The following is a 19,852-nucleotide window of genomic DNA, read 5'->3' on the forward strand; positions in this document are numbered from 1 at the left end:
ACCACCACCATATCATAGGTTATTACAAAATGCTGCAAAAACATATGATGTATTGAGTTCAAGATGTTTATTAGAAAATGCAGGTGTTATTACATAATAAAGGTAAAATCGCTTACATTTTGCCAAGTTATTCCAAAATTTGGGAGGAGTGAATACTACTGTCTGTCCAGGTTCCAGAGGTTTTGGAGTATAACAGAGTGATGAACCAGCCTGCGAGGCAGGACGCCTCTGACGTCAGATCACCCAGGAAGACAGCTTCCATCAGAGCATCTTCCATGCCTAGACTGGCTGTTGTTGATGCTCAGGTAATAAATAATAAGTAACTTTTAGTGATGTACAATGTATAATGAGTAACGTAAAGTGCTCTGAAATGTATAAAATGGTTCAGAAATATTGGAAATTAGAAACTGGGTACAGACTCTGTTTTCCCTCTCAACTTTAATTACACAGCCTCAGGGAATTTGACAAGAAACTGCATTGGAATGGAATGATTACGGGAACTTATTAAACCAGAACTTACGGTCTTCAGTTTTTTTGGCTCATTATAGTTTTTGAGTTTCGGTGTGAATTTGGTTTATTTTGTTTCTCTCTGTTCTCTGCACGCAGCCCGGGACGGTGGCAGACAGTAAACTGATGAAGCGCTCCTTTTCCACCATCGGGGACCAGTGTGTGAACGGGCTGTGGCAGGAGGAGCACTCTCTGGAGAAGATCAGCCCCGACCACATGCACAAGCCGCGGCAGAAGAGCTACAGAGGTCAGCTAAACACACTGCAATCTGCAATGAGATATTTTGTCATTCACGTTATATTTTTTATCTTGAAATGTGTTGCTGAGTTTTCTGTATTCTGCATACCAGTTGTACAATAGGCCCCCATAAATAAGCCTGATAAAATCATTTTGATATGATTTGAAAATTATTTTAATTGTTTAATTGTATTGTTCAAATGAACTTGGGAGTAGCTCAAGACCAATAATTCAATAGTAATAATGATAAAAACTGAAACTGAAATTAGTAGAGTAATACTTACTTATTTTTTATTGAAAGGCATTTCATTGTTTTGTTTTGACTATTTGCAATATCTCTGTCCTCTCAGGGACCAGAGTAAGCCACAGAGATGCCGGGGATCACGAGAGGGGACGCTCGAAGGAACGTCGCCACCTGCTGTCTCCTGATGTGTCGCGATGCAATTCAGAGGAGCGCAGCCAGGACCAGTCAGGAGAGAGGAGACCGTCCCGGTCCCCGAGCGAGGGACGCGCACGTGACTTACAGAAGCAGGTCGGTTTGCAAGAGGAGAAACCAAAACTGTGCTTAGTGCTTACTTTTAGTCACAAATTACTTGGCTTGAAATTTGTTGTATTTTTATCCGTAAATTTGTACATATTATTTAATGAATTGATATTGATACCATCCCATCCCCACACCACAGAGTGATTTGTTTGTTGTGTGCACATGCATGTGTGTAATTGTGTGTGTCTCAGGTCAACACATCCGGCAGCCCCGCCAATTCCAGTGCCGACTCAGCCACTCCTCGCGGTCGGCGTCAGCTCCCCCAGACGCCTTCTCGCCCGCGGCCGCACATCTCCTACTCACCCCTCGTCTGCCGAGCCCAGCCCTCTTCACCACCGGCCGCCTCCCCCGAGGCCCAGCCCCCACCTCAGGATGGCCCCAGGACCTTCGTAGAGACCCCGTGGAGGGCCGAGAGGGAGGGTAGAGGCATGGGGTCGTGCGGCGGTCAGGGAGCCCAGAGCTCTGGAGTGAGCCACCCGTCCCCGCACCGCTACATCTCGGAGCCCTACCTCCCGTTCCACGAGGACTTCCAGGGCGGGGAGTTACGAGACAAGCAGCAGACTCTCACCTTCGAGGCGGCCATAGCAACCAGCCTGGGGCGGGCCAACGCCATAAGCTCCGCACCGCAGCTCAGACACTCATGGCAGGTTCCCAACGGGCATTTCCCCAAGCACCTGGGCCAGGCGAGTCCTTCCGGTGCCACTGAGCTGCTGAGCGACACGGACGAGGATGACCGTTGCTAAGGAAAGGAAGAAACATATTAGAAAGAAGATCAGCAGAAAGACTGGTCACCATCAAGCAGCTCCTTCAACTTCAAATAAATTTTAAGAAGCAAATATTCTACACTTCAGAGAGGTTCTGGCCCTTCTGTAGTACTAATAAACTTAATAAACTCTCAGTCGTAGCAGCTTATGAGCCAGTACTGAGTCCTGTCTGTACTATTCAGTCGTGCGGTTGTGTATTACAATGTGTGTGTGTGTGTGTGTGTGTGTGTGTGTGTGTGTGTGTGTGTGTGTGTGTGTGTGTGTGTGTGTGTGTGTGTGTGTGTGTGTGTGTGTGTGTGTGTGTGTGACTGTGCAGGTTAATACAGTGGTGTGCAAGCGTGCATGCACATGCATGCGTGCGCTTGTGTGTATAAAGTATGCCAAAAGTAAAGAAATTAATGAACAATGCCTCAACAGATAAGTATATAAGTCAAACAATGGCAGACCACTTTTGGTTGACTTTCCCTTTATGAGCATATGGAGAAATAATTAAATAGGCAAATACAGAACTGAATGAAGGAATCAATTTTACCAAATTTAATCAAATAGGACACTAATTAATAGTGGTCATTATTTACAGATTCTAATCTGTATGTATTCATTTTACTTTTTTGTTTTTATTTATTTATTTTAATTTATACCCTATTTGTGTTCAAGTGTATTTATTTATGGATCTTTATATATATAGCATTTTATTTATTTACTATTTATTTGTTGAGGCATCTATTTACTCATTTATTTAGTTGTATCTTTTTGCAAATCTGTTCCTCCACATTTATGAGTGTGTCAGTATGAACTGTGTTTTCCAAACCACGAGAAATATAAAGACACAGTGTCATTTACAGTAGGTGGCTCGCTGCAGTTGAACCCACACAGTGCCAGGCGTTCCCACATACAGTAATTTGGTGTTTTGATTGTCATTTGAACAAAGTTCAGTGAAAGGAAGGTTCAAACGTGTCTTAATGAATCGTGTGTAGGCAAACACACAAGTAGCATGTGAAACTATGAGGAATGTATTTTAGTTTATGACTTTTATTGATGGGCAATTCCAGAAGGTTGCTATTGCCTCTTAATTGTGCATAGTGATGGGTAGTGACGAAACAGGGATCGATTTTACGTACGTCTGGACACCAGCTATCTGAAAACAGTTGCTTTGAACAACAGGACATCCACACGGTCTGTGGGCATTATTTTCAGACTAATGAATAAATACTCTTCATGATGATTTTATAAAATTTTCCCCCTAGCAGAAAGAGATGCCAAAGCAAACTAGAATCATTTTCAATAGGACAGGTACAACACAGGAACAAGGTGACACTAGCATGCACAACATTCGACCGGCCAGACTCTTCTCACGTTTCCTCCAGACACCGGACCAACGGCTGCTGTATGTCATGTGACCGCCATTGAAATCTAAGAATAGTATCATCTCTGTCCACAAATACAATGCATTTGGCACCAAAACCTGAGAAAGGACAGGAGACTCGCATTCCACAGCTCCATTGGACGAAATGGACTGTGCCAGGGAAGTCTGTTTTGTGAATGGATCATTAGGACCTTGGCCTTGGAATACGATGGTGTGGGCTCTAGTTCTGTGCGTTCAATGTCCCTGTTTTAACGTTCACCACTGTTGATGTCGTGCGCTGCTGGATAAAGTCCAAGAGTTTACTTAAGCCATTTACTTCCTGTAAATAGAGCAGAAGGTGTGTCTCTTTCAGGATATGTTGCCTTTTGTGTGACGACAACGACGATGATGATGATGATGATGATGATCATGATCATGATGATGATGATGATGATGATCTGATGAAAATCTACTGTCCTTTATACATGTGATGCAAATGATTTCAATGTTGTGGATGTTTTTAGAAATGGGAAAAGATTGACAGGAGCAGGGTGCTGTGTCTATATTGTTAACTGCCATATTACTAACTCATCCCGTCTCTGGGTGTCCTTCCCTTGGATCAGATTCTATGATGTGTGCTGTATTCCAGCTCGGACCTGTTCCAAATCTTGACACAATACCGAACACAATAACAATGCAACGACGTTGCTGTTTGCTGCTGAGGATGATGTTGGATGTGCCTACTTCAGAGCTACCGGATTTGTCTTAATTTTACTGTAGACAAAATATCATATAGTATTCAAAAACACCATTCCACTTACACAACAATTATCCAACAGAGTAACACAGCTTTTATTTGAAACCCACGCATTCATGGTCAATATGTTTGAGCATTCCAGCTTTTACATATATGATTAGTCACCCTAAAAAAAAAGTTTATGTATATTTGTATCATGTGCTGTGTTGTAATATGTTGAGTTAGACATTTCTGAAATGTGAATATTGGGCATACCTGGGCTGAGACATTCCATACACATCACGTAGCTGGCTGGTATTTCACACAGATGGCCCTTTTTGGACTTTTACATTAAAGATTGTTTGGTGAAGTTCAAGGTTTAATGTGTAAAGTCCATAGATTAGGGCAGAACTAAGACCACAGCCTCTAGGACCGTGTTTAGCACCCGCAGTACAGGACATCTGTACAGCCCACCTACTCTGTGCCTGGAGAGTCCTATGGAATCAGTTTCCTGTTCAGCCTGGCTTGATCTCCTGAATAGAGAACCTTTTAGCTAGATATGTAGGATAAACTGTGTCAAATAAATTCATGTAAAATTTATTGCGCTGTTTATATTGTAATTCAAACTTGATACCTGTCTTTGGCTTTGAAAAAGAAGTGTTTGCATATGTGTTTAAAGGCCCATTAAAGACTTGGTTTAATGAATGAATGTTTGCAATAGCGTAAATGAATAATGAACAACCTTTATTCTAAATTAAATAGATCTTCTGTGGAATTCTATGAAAAGGGAGCTCCACTACCCGGCAGCATTTGTGGTCTTGTTTTTGGAAGTTGGATTAAAACCAGAAAACTATTTATCTGTAAAGCACTACAGCCTATTATGGGCTTCATAAAGCTGTTAGATATTACACATTGAATTTTAATTATACATATGGATAAGAAGCAACACAGATTATCCTCTGGCTTCTTTGTCATCACCAAAGTTCGCATTGCAACCGACTGAGCATAACTGGATGTATCTTTGGGGGATTAACCACTTTGCGGGACTGCAACCATGACCAGTAATGGATAATTACATTTTGCACAACACTCAAAAGAGAACCTGAGCCAATGCTTGGATGATTAATGTCAGAAATGCTTCAGATGCTGCGGTTCATATAGCATTGTTTTGGCTGAACTTTTGGCTTTAAAGTCTCCCCCCCCCCCCCCCCCCCCCCCAATAAATACCCAACTAAGATAAATGAGGTCGGTGAAAGCCACAGGGGGGAAGTTAGCGAGATGTGCAGGTTGTGCAAAAAAAAAAACAGTGATTGCCATGTACAGTATGGACATAATGTGTGCAAGTTTGGAAAGAGAGAATGGAGGTGGGAGAACTGGGAGGTGACAGTCCATACCTTCTGCTCCTACTTAGCAGCAGCTGCTTCATCTCGTCTCCAGCAGAGACGCTCTGCCAGTTCCAGACCGCTGGGTTGCACATGAAAGGAGCTTCTGCAAAATTCAACATGGTCACGAAACTTCCATTGGGTTACGTTTGTGTAGAGAAACCTCCCGGAGATTCACACACTCGATTTAACTAGCGCCTGCTGCTTGTGTTGCGGGTGAAGGTCAGTGTCTGGACTGAAGCAGAAACATTGTCTCACAAAGGGCCTTCACTGTGGCGATGCTTTGTGAGCATGAGCCGCGCAAAGAAAAGCCCTAACCTAGATGGTGAGAGGCAAGGCACCAGCCACTCAGCATTGCTGCCCCAATCCGGGTGCCAGCCAGATATATCCATTCATTCCATTCAGATAGGCACCGACCTGTCACTAGCCTGTGACGGACCAGCAAGCAATTCTAGGCAGCTGCATCTGTAACAGGTATTAGGATCAATGCTGATAGGATGTTGTTGTGAAATTATGTATGAAACATCCCCAATGGACCAGAGTTGTCCTACTTGCTATTTAAAGGTTTAAATGTTTCGTGGTGCATGAAGAAACTGTTTGAGCTGTAGCTGGTTGAGCATTCTAGCTCTAGACTGTTTTTGAGAGTATTGCTTAGTTAGAGGCTCAGCTCATGCTCTGGTGATGACCATGAGCTACATTTCAGTGAGTTGCAAAACAGTCCTTTTTTCTATTTAAGAGCATTGCTTGGCAAAATTACAATGAAACGTGTGCATCCAACATCCAAATTTAGAAGTTTGTGCTACAGCTATCATCTGTTTTGTACATTTTCAATACAATCTCAGTGGAATGAGCATGTGTTGGTGTCTGGTTCATCAACCTGATTCTGGGGGGCTAATGTTAAGGCAGAGCTTATATGTCAATTGGGACATGAAGCAGCCACCCCTTATTACAGATGGTAACCGTGTCTATATTCAAAAAATGTGTTTTGGAATAAACCACCTCTCACTGCATCAATTTTTGACACTAATCAAAACTATACATTACGCTTGACACGTTCTCATATATTTTCCTCTGAATTATTTATATTAGGCAAATAGACACAATCCTTCAAACTGACAACTACGCTCATGCACTATTAGACATTTTGAGAACTTAAAACCAATTCACTCTGGTGGCATTTCTGTTACCGAAAAAATCTTTTTTCCATTGAGCTGCATGAAATATTTATGGTCCGTTGTGTGTTTCAACCAGCGACGCACAAAAGAAAACCAAAGCGCACACAGATTGCCCCAAAGAGAATAAAGAAAACTTCAACTCCATTTTTCATGCCATTTTCATTGTATTCGTTAATCACATTTGACTTGACTTGACATTTGGAGTTTTGATAAGGTCAACATGATTTGAGTAAACCAGGGGCTTATACTACAAAGCAAGTTTAACATACCCAGGATATCTTTTCATTAGCTGGCGTCACTCAACCTAACAACTCAGTCATGGATAACAACGCAGTCATGATGGGTGTCACAACACTGGTTATCAGCTTGGTTAAACCAGGCTAAAGGCAACAAAGTTGCTGCTGCCAAAGGCAGGAAGGAAAGATGGCAGAAAGTTGCAGACAGTGTGCATGCACGCAATGCAAGGGTTAATAGGCTTTTCAATATCACCCTATTATTAAGGCACGAATAGATCTGACTATAATAACTACAATTGTGTATTCCATTAAATTAATGTGTTGCTTAGATGTATTCTTGTGGCGTGTAAGACAATTCTAGCCTGCAACCATGGCAGTTTTAAACGGTCTTGGGGGTAAATAAAGAACAAATATAAAAGCATAATTCAAACCGGTAAGTAGGCTTACTTGCAAATCTTATAAGGTCAACAAGGACGAGGCTTAAGTGCTTTAATCAGTCTCTGTTTTTCGGATGATATCGGTATACAAATGGCTTTGAAATTGCTCGCAGGAAGCAAGGAAGAATGGCGCTCTCCCCCGCAGGACAACACCACAGCTGGGAAGAAGGCCCTCAACAAATAATCAGGATCGCCCTTTAATGGAAGGGGTGGAAGGCCCTGTATCATCAGACCCTGGTGGAACCCAGGGTCTGATGATACAGACCCTGGGCTCCCAACAAGGAAAATCTGTACAGGGTATGTTTCAATCAGTCAATGTTAAAATACTGGGTTGCTAATAAAACATAATTATATAATATAATCATTATTGTAGGTGTAAGTAGTAAAATGTATTTACTTTCTCTGCAGTTGATGGGGAGACATTGCTGTTGCTGCCACCACCAACTTACATACTGTACCGCTGTACCATACGGGGGTAACAGTGAAAGCAACCTGTCATATACACTGGCATGTCATCTGTGGTTTCTGAATCATGGATTCAAGAGACGATTTACATTTTGTATATGTACTTATGTGACAAATAATCTCTTGAACTTGAACTTGAACTTGAACATTTCGTATTTTCTCAGGTGGAAGCCCTTGCCCAAGAGACCGTATGCTCAGAGAGAACTTTGGGGGTGCACTTTAGACTTTTGCTAACAATTTTATCCAGTTATCAATTTTCCCATCTTTACACAGATGGTAATAGTGTGGAAACTTGGCTGTAATTGATTTCTCTTTAATGACTTGCTAATGGTAGTGGTCTGCACATGGGACAAATAACTGCTTCAAGTGCTGTCGATCCAAAAATGAATCAGTTGCTTCCTTTACTATGATGTTAATTTTACAGGAAGAGGAAAATCCCACCGTTTAACCTACATTTAAACAGGTCAATCAAAGTGACATTTGCATGTTTCTTCAATTTGTATCTTTCTTGGGCCAAAGGGACAAAGGCAAATGGACAATGCTTACATGTTAAAGCAACTGCATAATTTGTTTTATTTGTTTCAGGTTGGAGCAGACAATGTGAGGTCTCTGGACAAGATTACATTAGAACTCGAGATTGACTACAAAACAATTCACATCAAAAAAGTGAAGCTCAAAGTAGAATAGAATACGAAAACAAGGTATCTCAGTAACGTAATTTATTTCCAGGCATGGGTTACAGTTGCACTAAAACGTATTTTTCAAAAATAATTTAAAAATAAAGACTTATAAATGGAAAAAAAAGGCCTGTTCTATTTTCCTTTTCTTTGGCAAAAGATTGCTTAGTGATAGCCTCTCTCACTGCCCTCCCTCTAGGGTCCCTCTGCTGAGAATCGATATCTTTCATACAGATTCTCATCTGGGAAAGCCAAAGGGTTTTGTCGATCTCTAACAACTCTAGCCCTTAGAAGGGAACCCTCTCACTATTTGCTCACCAACGTCCACAGGATCTTCTAGGAATGGTGATGCCATTTTCCAAGAAAATTGATTGGTCAGTAGGTGGTACTTTTATATGTTTTCATCTGTTATCTCGAACATAACCTGCTCCAGAGCAGGTTCAGTGTGCAGCATACTGTGAGAGAGAGAGAAATACTCATCACACAGCATATGCACCCATGCGGAGACGGCGGCCAACACACACACACACGCTACAAATAGTGGCCGGTGCAACTTATTCTCTGCATTTAACCCACCCCGGCTTGTCCTTAACCCAGGGGGCAGCCAGAAGCAGTGAGCAGTGTACAGCGACACGCCTGGGAAACAATTCCAAACGTCCATCATTGGTCAGATGATGATCTGCATGTTTTTGGTGGGGGTCCTTACAATGTTATAAGGAGGAAACTCCACGTGAGCACGAGGAGAACATGCAAACTACACACAGAAAGACCCTTAATCAGGAGATAATTCACCTGAGCATGGTGCCAACAGCACCCCAGGTGGGAACCGAACCCATGACCTTTTTGCTGTGAAGGAGCAGTGCAAGCACTGTGCCACCAGGCCTACGCTAAGTTACCATGATGATGTACCGCGGTAAAACGTGAACCACTGTTGTGACACTGAAAAGCCAGGGTTAAACCTGAACTTATCTTTCCCCAAACCTCAAATACTGCTTCGTAGAACAGACCTCTGTTGACCCGGGACTTCCTTCCCGTGAACTGTCGGCCAGGGGGAATTTAGCTAATGGTTTGGGTGTTAAACTTGACCTTGAACGTTTATACATTAAGCGGTTCCCATCTTCTATCAGTCTGTCAGCTTTGTGGTGAAGTTTACGTTGCCGTGTGAAACTGCTCCGTATGAATCCAGTCTGCGGAGCCCAGACACTCTGTCGGCCTCAAATCCATACTTCTACACCTAAACTCATTTCACGTCTAACCAAGTCCACTGCACGGTGTGTGTGTGTGTGTGTATGTGTGTGTGTGTGTGTGTGTGTGCGCGCGCGTGTGCGTGTGCGTGTGTGCATCTGGATGTTGTATATCTACGTCCACATGAGTATAAGATGGTGTCACTCTGTCTGTATATCTGTGTTTTTTATTTGTCGCCTTGTGCTGTTGTTTGCACCTTAGGTTTCCATATGAGTGAGGTCTTCTAATATAAGGTCTGATGTATCTGTGTTTTGGTCAGAGGAGCGGACACTGTTTGTTGTTTTTGGGGCTGGAAGTGGAGGATGTTCGCAGATGAGGTTCGAGCCAAGATTCTTCTATGCTCATTCGTACAGGGGATGAGTACTACCGATGGAAAATCATACTGTGTATGCATCCAAAAGCATCACACAGTGTGTGTTTCTGTCCAGTCTGGAGATTGGACTCTATCTATCTCGATTGCTGCTGACAGAAGAACGCCCCCTGTTGACCACCGGGGCCCAGGGCCACAATCCAGCACCTGGGGCCTGATGCTTGTGGGAGGAACTTGACGACAACATCACCGCACACCCTTTACGGTAAGCTAACCCCTCCACAACCCTGTTTGGGCACCGGCTCCTCACTCTTCTGACCCCTATGTCACATTCCTCACCTGGGCACCAGTCCTCTATTTCCCCCGACCAAGCGGAAAAGAGAGGGATGGGGGGGGAAGGAGGGAGAGCTCAATGTAAAGTTTGATGGTAAACAAAGAGGAAAGAAGTAGTTGTATGCAGGATAATCATACTGTAAGTTGTCATTTTTCATTGCCATTTGTCATCAACTGATTAAGGAGAGCTCACCTGCAAGGACTATATGGACTACTCCAATCTCCATGCGTAAAACTAACATGAAAGGACATGACTAGCTTAATTTGGTTAGTCAGAGCAAATATTAGATGTGGGGACTGTTTCAACAGTTCTAAGTATGCAAGTCAAGCGTATTTGCAGTAGGTAGCTCTAAATCACAGCACAGTGTCGGTAGGGTATAGTCTGTACACAGTACAGGCTGAAGAAGTCTTACTTCACTCACAGTAACCCTTACAGTGACCCATGTGCAGACCCATCTGTAATATTTCCGAGGGGTTTTTCCCTAGCTGTGAAAAGAGGTGTCGCAATGACGAGGGGGTCAGAGAGAGGTTGGTTTACAGGATAGGAAGATATAATTCCTCCACCCAGACCCACGTCAGTGACAGGCCCTACAGATAAAGAGGCTTCTTCTTCTACATAGTCTCCTCTTCACCCTCTATCTGCCCTGCTCTGGTCATCTGGACCGGATCATAAGGGGACTAATATCTAAAACAGATCTGCTATCTATCTAATAATATCTGCAGACGGCATTAAGGCAACACACTCGAGTCACTGTGAAAGTTCTTTGTAAACTTCACGCCACTCAATGATCCGCTGCCGACTGAGGGAAGGATATTTTTCTGAACCCGCCTCCCGCCGTGTGGACACAGGAAGCAAAGACACTGTCTGGATATAATTCTGTGTGTGTGCACGCACCGTCTCACTGAGTGTGCTTTTGATTGTACAGTATGACACTGTAGCCTCACAGCATCTAGGTTCCCTTTGTTGTTTTTCGCCGTCGTTGCTATGGACTGTAAAAGTGTGAGCAGCAGGGCAAGCTCTGGGCCCAGTCCACCAGGGAAGGGTATGTTCTTCTAGATACTGATCCCGGACCAGGGATCCCGGACCGGTCCTCATTGTCCCTCTACCGCCAGAAGAGTCTGGAAATCATCCTTTATCAGCAGCCATGCGTTCCACTGTGGCACTGCTGCTCCTCATCTGTGTAAGTCTGATTGAATATACAGTGTGTGTCAATTTGCTCTTTCTTATGGAAATATTGTCGATTTATTTGTGGAAAATTATTGAACTTGGTTGGTTCTGTTTGGTCCAAAACATTAATCTATGTTGTAAATGCACAGGACTATATTTGAAATAAATAAATGTTTCCGATAGTATATATTGAGTGGATGCAGGAAATCAGAAAGTTTGATTTTTTTGTCATCTCCAAAACTGCTATTTTCTGTGCTTTAAATAGGAGGAAATCTCTCACCCGCTTTCATTTATTTTTCTATGCTTACTCCAGTGATTAAAAGGGTTTTGAGTTTTAGTTCCAGTAAACGAAGGCAGTACGATACAGCCATGAACCACTATCTTTACAGTATGTGTTTTGTACACGGTGTTATCGCCAGTGGCTCAAATGTCATAGATCAAACCTGGAGGTTTTTTACATGTGCGTGTGAGAGGATGAGGGACAGGGGAAGATTTTCACGTTGGAAAGGCAAGTCTCATAAACTGTTGGGTAGAAAAAATCTCCCTCTTTCTCACCAATATAAACACATACAGCATTGCACCCAGCATTGATCCCTGCAGTGAGAAGTGTTCAGCAGTCGAAACTCTCGGCCTTAACCTTGACTTTGTTCTCAGCAGCCGCTCACTGAGAGTGAGACTGAATATTAATTTAAGCAGTGGTGCATGCACGGCCGAAGAAATTAGTTAATATTGCTAACAGAGTTACACACCAACTCCTGCCTTTTGTTTATTATACCTACCGGACTATTAGCCGAGACGATTATAGTTGAAGGAACTCTGTCATCTCCGTTAAGTCAGTTCTAATCATCATCATCATCATCATCATCTGTATCTGTATCACATTATACATTATAGACTATCATTTTGTAATTTTACAAGATAAAATGCTGTTTTTTTCACTATTATATACTATAATTATTTTATAATAGAAAATGCTATTTAACCATTTATTTTACTGCTTTGACCATAACAAGCCACCAGTGCTTTGGACTACTGAAGCTAATAATCATAAATGGCGTGCTAAATAGTTGGCTTATAGTGCTGTCATTGCAGCTAAACTAGTTTTATTGCTTTTCTTCCTGGATTTCTATATAGATTTTTTGATTAACTAGTAATCCAAATTTTTTTTATTAAATAAACATTACAGCATTTTAATAGTTCATTTCGACAAGTCAACAATTTGTCCTTGTTACAGCCTCCTAAGTAGCCTTGGCTCGTGGTGGAAGCTCATAACGTATGACGCCAGACCAGATGCAAAAAGTCTACTCAAAAACAAGCCAAGGACAAATGGAGCCGGCCAAAATAGAAGGAACGCTAAAACATTAGCCAGGCCAACCATGCAACCAGAAAAAAAAAAGACCAGATCCACTTAAATATTGCAGTAATCTCCATGTACGTGTTGTTTTTGTAGGGCACCATCCAGCACATGGTCTTGGTCTTGGCGGATCCCACAGCAGACAAGCAGCACCGTCCAGACAACCTCACCTCATCTTCATTGAACACCGAGGTAAAAAACTGTCAACTAGACAAGCACAGAGTATTTTCTTTTTTTTAATGGGTTTTATGGTTCAAGCATTCCTGCCTGTCTGCAGTGTAACCGAGAGGACACTGAGAGGGCTGTTATGAGAGTGCCAGCTTTTGACCTCGTAGAATGTGATTTTCTTTTGGACTGACAACACAAGGCCCATTGCTCTCGTGTTTGATTGTGTCATGCAGCTGGTGTACCCACACCTTTCTTCTCGTTTAGTTACTTTTGTTTATAGCTAATGGTCTACTTTTAATCTTCTACCTAGAAGGAATTCTATGATTTCTTGCACATCAGTTTTTCATGTTTTTCCTGTCAGTAGTATTTACGCCCAAAAATCCCTAAAATAAAAACATAAAATAAACATAAGACATAAAATAAAAAATCGGTACCGTCAGAGAGGGAGCGATCGGGGAGCAGAGCCCGCCCTGTGGGGCTATTTCAGACTGGGGGCTATTCGTGGCTAACGCCGCCACTGAGTGGGCTCATACATAAGAACAATAAGATACGATAAAATGCACAACGATACAATAAGATACAATGCACAATGTCTTTCCTCTCATCTCTTTTTTGTAGGAGACTGTGTGCGAGGTGAAAGTTCAGCCTGGGATCAGGGTACCATCCATACCAGAAAATTCCTATCGAAAAATGTCTCGTTCCCCAAGAACAAAAAATCAAACAGGAACAAAATGGGAACCAGGAAGAAGACCTTCCCATCTGACTCAGTCAGTTAAGTCACAACAGCGTTGTGAAACTGGGGACAAAGTGACAACACAGAACAGCAACGGAGACTGCTCAGGGTCTGTAAATAGACACATGGGAGGTGGAGTGTCTTCACTTAATGACAACAATGCCACAGGCACAGTAAAGAGTTATATTACGAAACAAAGAGAGCTTGGCAGAGGGAAAGGAGATGAAGGAGAGTTCCTCTCCCTTACATCTGCTAGGATGGCTGGAAATTCAAAATCTGGTTGGGAGCCCCCTAATTCAAACCCTGAGCCATCAGGAACATTGACGAGGTCATTGGGTACGGAATGTAAGACTTGTAGGACTTACATTAACAATCTCCCTGATGCAGACCAAGGTGTATTCACATTTAGTGAAACACTTGCCATGGAACATCTTGAGACAGTCATATCAAGCCCTACTACTCGAGTGGAGAATCCCACAGCTCCAGGCCTCCAGTCGGGTTGGATAGGAGGAGACGCTGAATCTTCAGGCCCGGAAACATCTTCTTCTGGGGGGCCACAAGACTCTCAGATGTCTCCTGGAGTTACTCACATCTATGGTTCAACCACAGAATCTCTGTTGCGAACTCCAAACATGAAGTTTAAGACAGAGAGAGGAGTTGATGCGGAGGAGAGGCCGGAAGTATTTAAATCAATGGGGACAACTTTGCCTCCAGTGTCCCATCAAGAGAAGCGTAGAGGGGCAGATATATCATTGGAAGGATTTGCAATCGAGGACCTTACAACACCCCAGGAAGAGTCTACATCTTACCTGACTCAAATTTCTCCCACATCCGCAAGTGGTAGACTCTTCATCAGAATGGAAGCTGAGGCGAGGGACGTTTCAGAACCAAGGGCAAGTGCAGAGGAGAATATAGGGGACATGCTGTTTGGGGTTAAACCCGAGGAGCCACCATCGCTGCCATCTCTTTCAAAAGGTGAAGGTGAGAGAGGGATAGATGCACAGATTGATGACACAGATGGAGTGGAATTAGATTTGGAGACAGAGGAGGATTTTGAAAGATTCCCTGGCTTGGAAGAACCGGGTTATGAGGAAGACTTTGATGACGGCAACAACGTGCCAGCACTAGATGGTGCCATCCGGTCCAGAGATTCGGTAGAACCTGAGGACAGCACGGTGTACGCTAGCCAGCCAGAGACCAGATCTCTTCAGCAGAGCGGCCACACACATAGATATGCACACTATAAGGCGGGATTCAGACCTGGGATTAGAGGTCAAAGGGTAAGGCACACATTACATGCTGCAGTAAGTGTGAATCCCAATAAGCATTACAGCCTAATTTTGTTTTGTTACTTCATATTTACATTTACACAACCATAGAAGTAGTAATAAATAGTAGTAAACTCATTGGCAGTGACATTGAAAATAAAGTACTTTGTTGTTGTTAAAAGCACTTTGCTGTTAAAGGAACAACTACAAGAACACTGTGGAAAATGTTCATCAGTTTTCTAACCTTGAGATTAAATTGAGTTTCTATGGCACTGATTTAATCACTGAGAGGGCATGGTGTGCATAGGTGTCAACCTGGAAAACTGGATGTGTGTTAGGTTAGGATGTGTGTTAGGTTAGTGTAGCAGTAGTTATAGAGACATTATGTTCTTATTAACACCGATATCATCATCAAATCTCTAATTACTTAGCAATTTCTGGTCAATCGCTCCAGTAGGCAGAAACTGATGCAACACATGAAAGAAAAGTACAACTGCATTTGTATAAATCAACATAAAAAAATATTATAGTGCAATAATAGTGTGTGTGATTCATTTTAAAATGTTGGGTGCCGTCATTGCGTCCACCTATTTTGACTAAATATACTGTAAACTATACAATTTGGTGACGAGAAAAAACAGCTATATTCCACAACTTCTTAGTGAGGGGGATTATGGAAGCGTTATGCTGATTTGGCTCTCTCTCATTAGGGACTTCAGGGACTGCCTGGGTTAACTGGACCACCTGGACCTAAGGGAGATAAAGTAACTGCTGTTTCCATTAAAATTCAGCACGGTGAAATCCAAGTGAGTCTCCTTATCCATTGACTTATCAAATGTCTCCATTTTTCTTCATTTGTTTCCTTTAAAGGGCTATACTGGGGTTATGGGCAGGACTGGGAGGACTGGATACAGAGGCCCCATCGGTCCTCCAGGGATGCCTGCAATTGTTGTGTTCAAAAATTCTGAGGAAGAGTGGGAGGCTTTCAAGGTAGGCCCAAGACCGTATCTATTGGGATATTTCCTACGTTATCTATCTGTCGCCCAAAAATACTCATTCCTGACTGGTCAACAGCGGCAATCAGCTGTCAACGCTCTAGCGGCGCCATCTTGTGACGCTACATAGAAACTACAACAGAAGCCAATGAGATGTATTATGTCTAATTTGAGCAATAACAGTGAAAAGCTTTCTCATATTTATTGCAAGGTTGTTTTTTTTGTAGGGCGTATTGTTCGCTACGTTGCTCTGCACTTTATTCTACTTATTTTTTCCAAACGAGGGATATTAGTTATACAATCATTTCAATCAATCATTTCAAATCAATATTCCGTCTTTTTCTTTGTAATTTTGTGATATTGACCGTCTGGCTGCACATTATACCTTACATATTACCCATTATTATCTACTACCTAATTTACTATTTCAACTGTTCAGACAATAGGAACACAAATAAATGCATTACCAATGCTTTTATTGTTGCTTGATTTATAACATTTTGAAATGGAATTTACTTTGGTTCAGCTAAACTCTTTTTATGTCCCATGTTTTCAATACGTTTACTTTGAAGTATGGATTGAAGCATTGGGTTCAAAATGACTGGTTTCTTCTCTGTTCTCTTGCAGAAAAAGAAATTCTACAAAAAGCTAGTTTCATCTTGGCCGGTAGGAGATGAGTTCACACTGCCAACATGTTATAATAAACTTGTTTAACTGAACAAAAAGCTTTTCTACCAAAATAACGAATACGTCCTAATTATTTAATGTTTTCGAATCACCACATAGTGATGAAAGCAATTATGGATTATAATTTTTCATCCCCAGAAACTAAAAGGCCCACCAGGACCCACTGGACCCCCTGGGGACGACGGACCCATCGTGAGTGAAACAAAGTGGACACAGTTGGAGACTTCAGACAGCTGATTTGAGATTTTATATACTGCAAAGCAATAAGAACTGTTACAGGGTGCAATTGTGGTTATCCACCAACCAATTACAGCGGCTTCTGTTGTGTCCAGGGACTGCCTGGGCGTACGGGGAAGCAAGGATGGAAAGGAGATCAAGGGAAAATTGTAGGTACCTCCGACCTGTCTGTTGATGATCAGAGTTCACAACTGGGCTGGTTGTGCAACACTTTTAGCCCAGGACAGAAGGAAGCTGGTGTTGGAGATGTGATTGGCCTAATCCAAGGATATAGGAGTAAACTACTGTGGCCACTTGACAACCCGCGTGACTTGCCTGTACTCACTAGTACCGTACACAAACCCTGAAAACTAGCGTAGGGAGCCTGCTATTATGGCTGTCCCAGGAGAGGTATTTGTTCAAAGATGGAAGAAATAATCATTATCATTGTAATGCAATGATTTGATGTGCCTTAAAAGATGGACTAATGACGTTACAATACTGTACATCATTTAACTCTGTATGCTCAGGAAAAGCTTGCTTGTGTTCCAGGGAAGTCCTGGACCACACGGTATGCCAGGACCTCAGGGCAGACCGGGTAGAGAAGGGACCCCTGGGCAAAATGCTGACCCAGGGCTTCCAGGCTTACCTGGTGAACAAGTGAGGCTCCAGACATGTGCATGGGAGAATATTTACACCTAATACTTTTTTAAATAGTTATTTTTGAGATTGAATAAGAGTCTTGTGTTCTTGATAAGAGACTCACAATGTATCACTTGAACTTATACCTGTTTCGATCCCAGGGTCACAAGGGCTATGATGGGGAGAAGGGGCGCAAAGGGGAGCTGGGTGAGTGGGTAAGAATGGCTAACTTCTAATGTGGTTATAAAATATTCTTTCAGTGGGGGCTTGTTGGCGTTTTGGCACACAGATGCATGCCCATAATTTCCCTTTTGGATTTATACAAATATATATTTTGGCGTCCTTGACTTTTGTTTTCGCTGTTAGTGCTTCTATTCCGGTAAAGAACTGAAATCATCCTTTGCTAAGAACTTATGTCATGGACACATTGAACCAATCATAGAAGTTGCCATTCCTGCGGTATTGATCAGAAATGTAGTGCAGGTCTAGAAGAAAACATAGAAAGGGTGGTGGTGGTGTTGGGGGCTGAAAAACCTTTTCGATTTTTCTTATTTTCTTTCTCCCTACTGTTAAAATAGGTATCAAATAGGTGATGTCCTTTCTTCTCTCTCAGGGCTACCAAGGGGAGCCTGGTCCACATGGAAATAGAGGGACCAAAGGAGACAAGGTCAGATTCTGTATCTATCACTAACACACAGACACATGTACAAGCAAAGATACACATACACACACAATAAACCGATACAAGTACTCGCATATTCTTAAGTACAGACAAACAAACAAAATAAGGCGATGTGAAGGTGTGGAGGAAGAATCATTCGGATTGTCTATCTTTCGTGTATTCAGGGAAATAAAGGACACAGAGGACTCACAGGAATCATCGGATACATCGTAAGTAGTAATGATGATGATAAAAGAATTCTTTAAATTCAGCTCATGAAAGTGGTCAAACAGATATACACAAAGTAACTCATGAAGTTTCCCTCTTTTAAGGGTGTGCCAGGAACCAGGGGCCCACTTGGTTTCCGAGGATTTGTAGGACCTCTGGTAACATTTACGCCCCATTGTAATTACTCAATATCCCCATGACTTAGAGAGCACCCTGCTGTCTTACAGGAACGTTTATGGGTTTGTAATGTTTCTGCACTGTATGTTGTCTCAATTTAAACCTGGTTTATGTTTCAGGGAGAGATAGGAGCATCCGGGTTTTCTGGATCACCAGGTCCACTGGTAATATCACTCATCATACAGGAAGAAATATGATTTTCATAATAAAAGTTAAAAATACTAACTTCAGCCAAATAAAAAGAAGGATTTTATTATTGTTAATGCCTGTGTTGTGTAACCTTTATTTATCTTATCTACAGGGCAAAACCGGCCCCCGGGGAGCAAAAGGTGTCCCAGGAGTCAATGGAGCTCCAGTGAGAAAAATATATGTATTTGAATCAAGATTGAAATAAAAATAAAATGTATTGCTATCAAAAAAGTCATTATTTATATTCAGGGTCAGCTGGGTGAACTTGGCCTTAGAGGACATCCAGGACCACAGGTGAATTTTTTTTACGAAAAATATCTCTTACATAATAATAATAATAATAATAATAATAATAATAATAATAATAATAATAATAATAATAATAATAATAATAATAATAATAGTAATAGTAATAATAATAATAACATACATCATAACATAATAATAAAAAAAAATCTTCCTATTAATCTTATTTCTGTCTTCAGGGAGAGTTTGGTTCTGAGGGGGTGGTTGGATTTCCCGGTGTTCAAGGCCCTCAGGTAAGGGCTGTAGACATGCTACACATTCACTTTTAAACCAGCCATATGAAATCAATCAGCTAGAATTTTAGGAATAGAAAATGGTATTCAGAGTATCATGTCTTTGTTATAGCCTTATAGCCTAACCGAATATTAACCAATCATTTTGTAAGATGATCTTTCATACAGTTACCAAATGATTATAATAATAATCTTACACGTCATACAAATCAGTTTAATGAATACAGAAAGTTTAAATATAATCTGTGTATTTCCTCCAACAGGGGAAACCAGGGCCAGATGGCCCTCCTGGCCCTAAAGGAGACAATGTGAGTTGCTTGATAAGTCTTTTAGTCAATTCAATATATAATTTTAAGACTCTGAGGTACCAGCGAAATCACAGTCGGGTGTAGGGCTTGATAGTCTTGCCTGGTTGCCCTCAGCAACCACATGGG

General features: G+C 41.9%; 1 protein-coding gene across 1 annotated transcript in view; it reads left to right on the forward strand.

The window, feature by feature from the left end:
- Nucleotides 1–2,031, forward strand: part of cacna1ea (calcium channel, voltage-dependent, R type, alpha 1E subunit a) — a gene marked incomplete at both ends in the record, with an annotated part of 104,782 nt that extends 102,751 nt beyond the window's left edge. Inside the window, 4 exons of the mRNA XM_079996616.1 lie at nucleotides 171–305; nucleotides 607–754; nucleotides 1,095–1,276; nucleotides 1,480–2,031. Of these exons, the coding sequence (XP_079852742.1) occupies nucleotides 171–305; nucleotides 607–754; nucleotides 1,095–1,276; nucleotides 1,480–2,031 (1,017 nt within the window). The remainder of the gene's footprint in view (nucleotides 1–170; nucleotides 306–606; nucleotides 755–1,094; nucleotides 1,277–1,479) is intronic.
- Nucleotides 2,032–19,852: the final 17,821 nt, after the last annotated feature.

Source organism: Zeus faber (genome assembly GCF_960531495.2).
Source record: "Zeus faber genome assembly, chromosome: 1".
Classification (NCBI taxonomy): domain Eukaryota; kingdom Metazoa; phylum Chordata; class Actinopteri; order Zeiformes; family Zeidae; genus Zeus; species Zeus faber.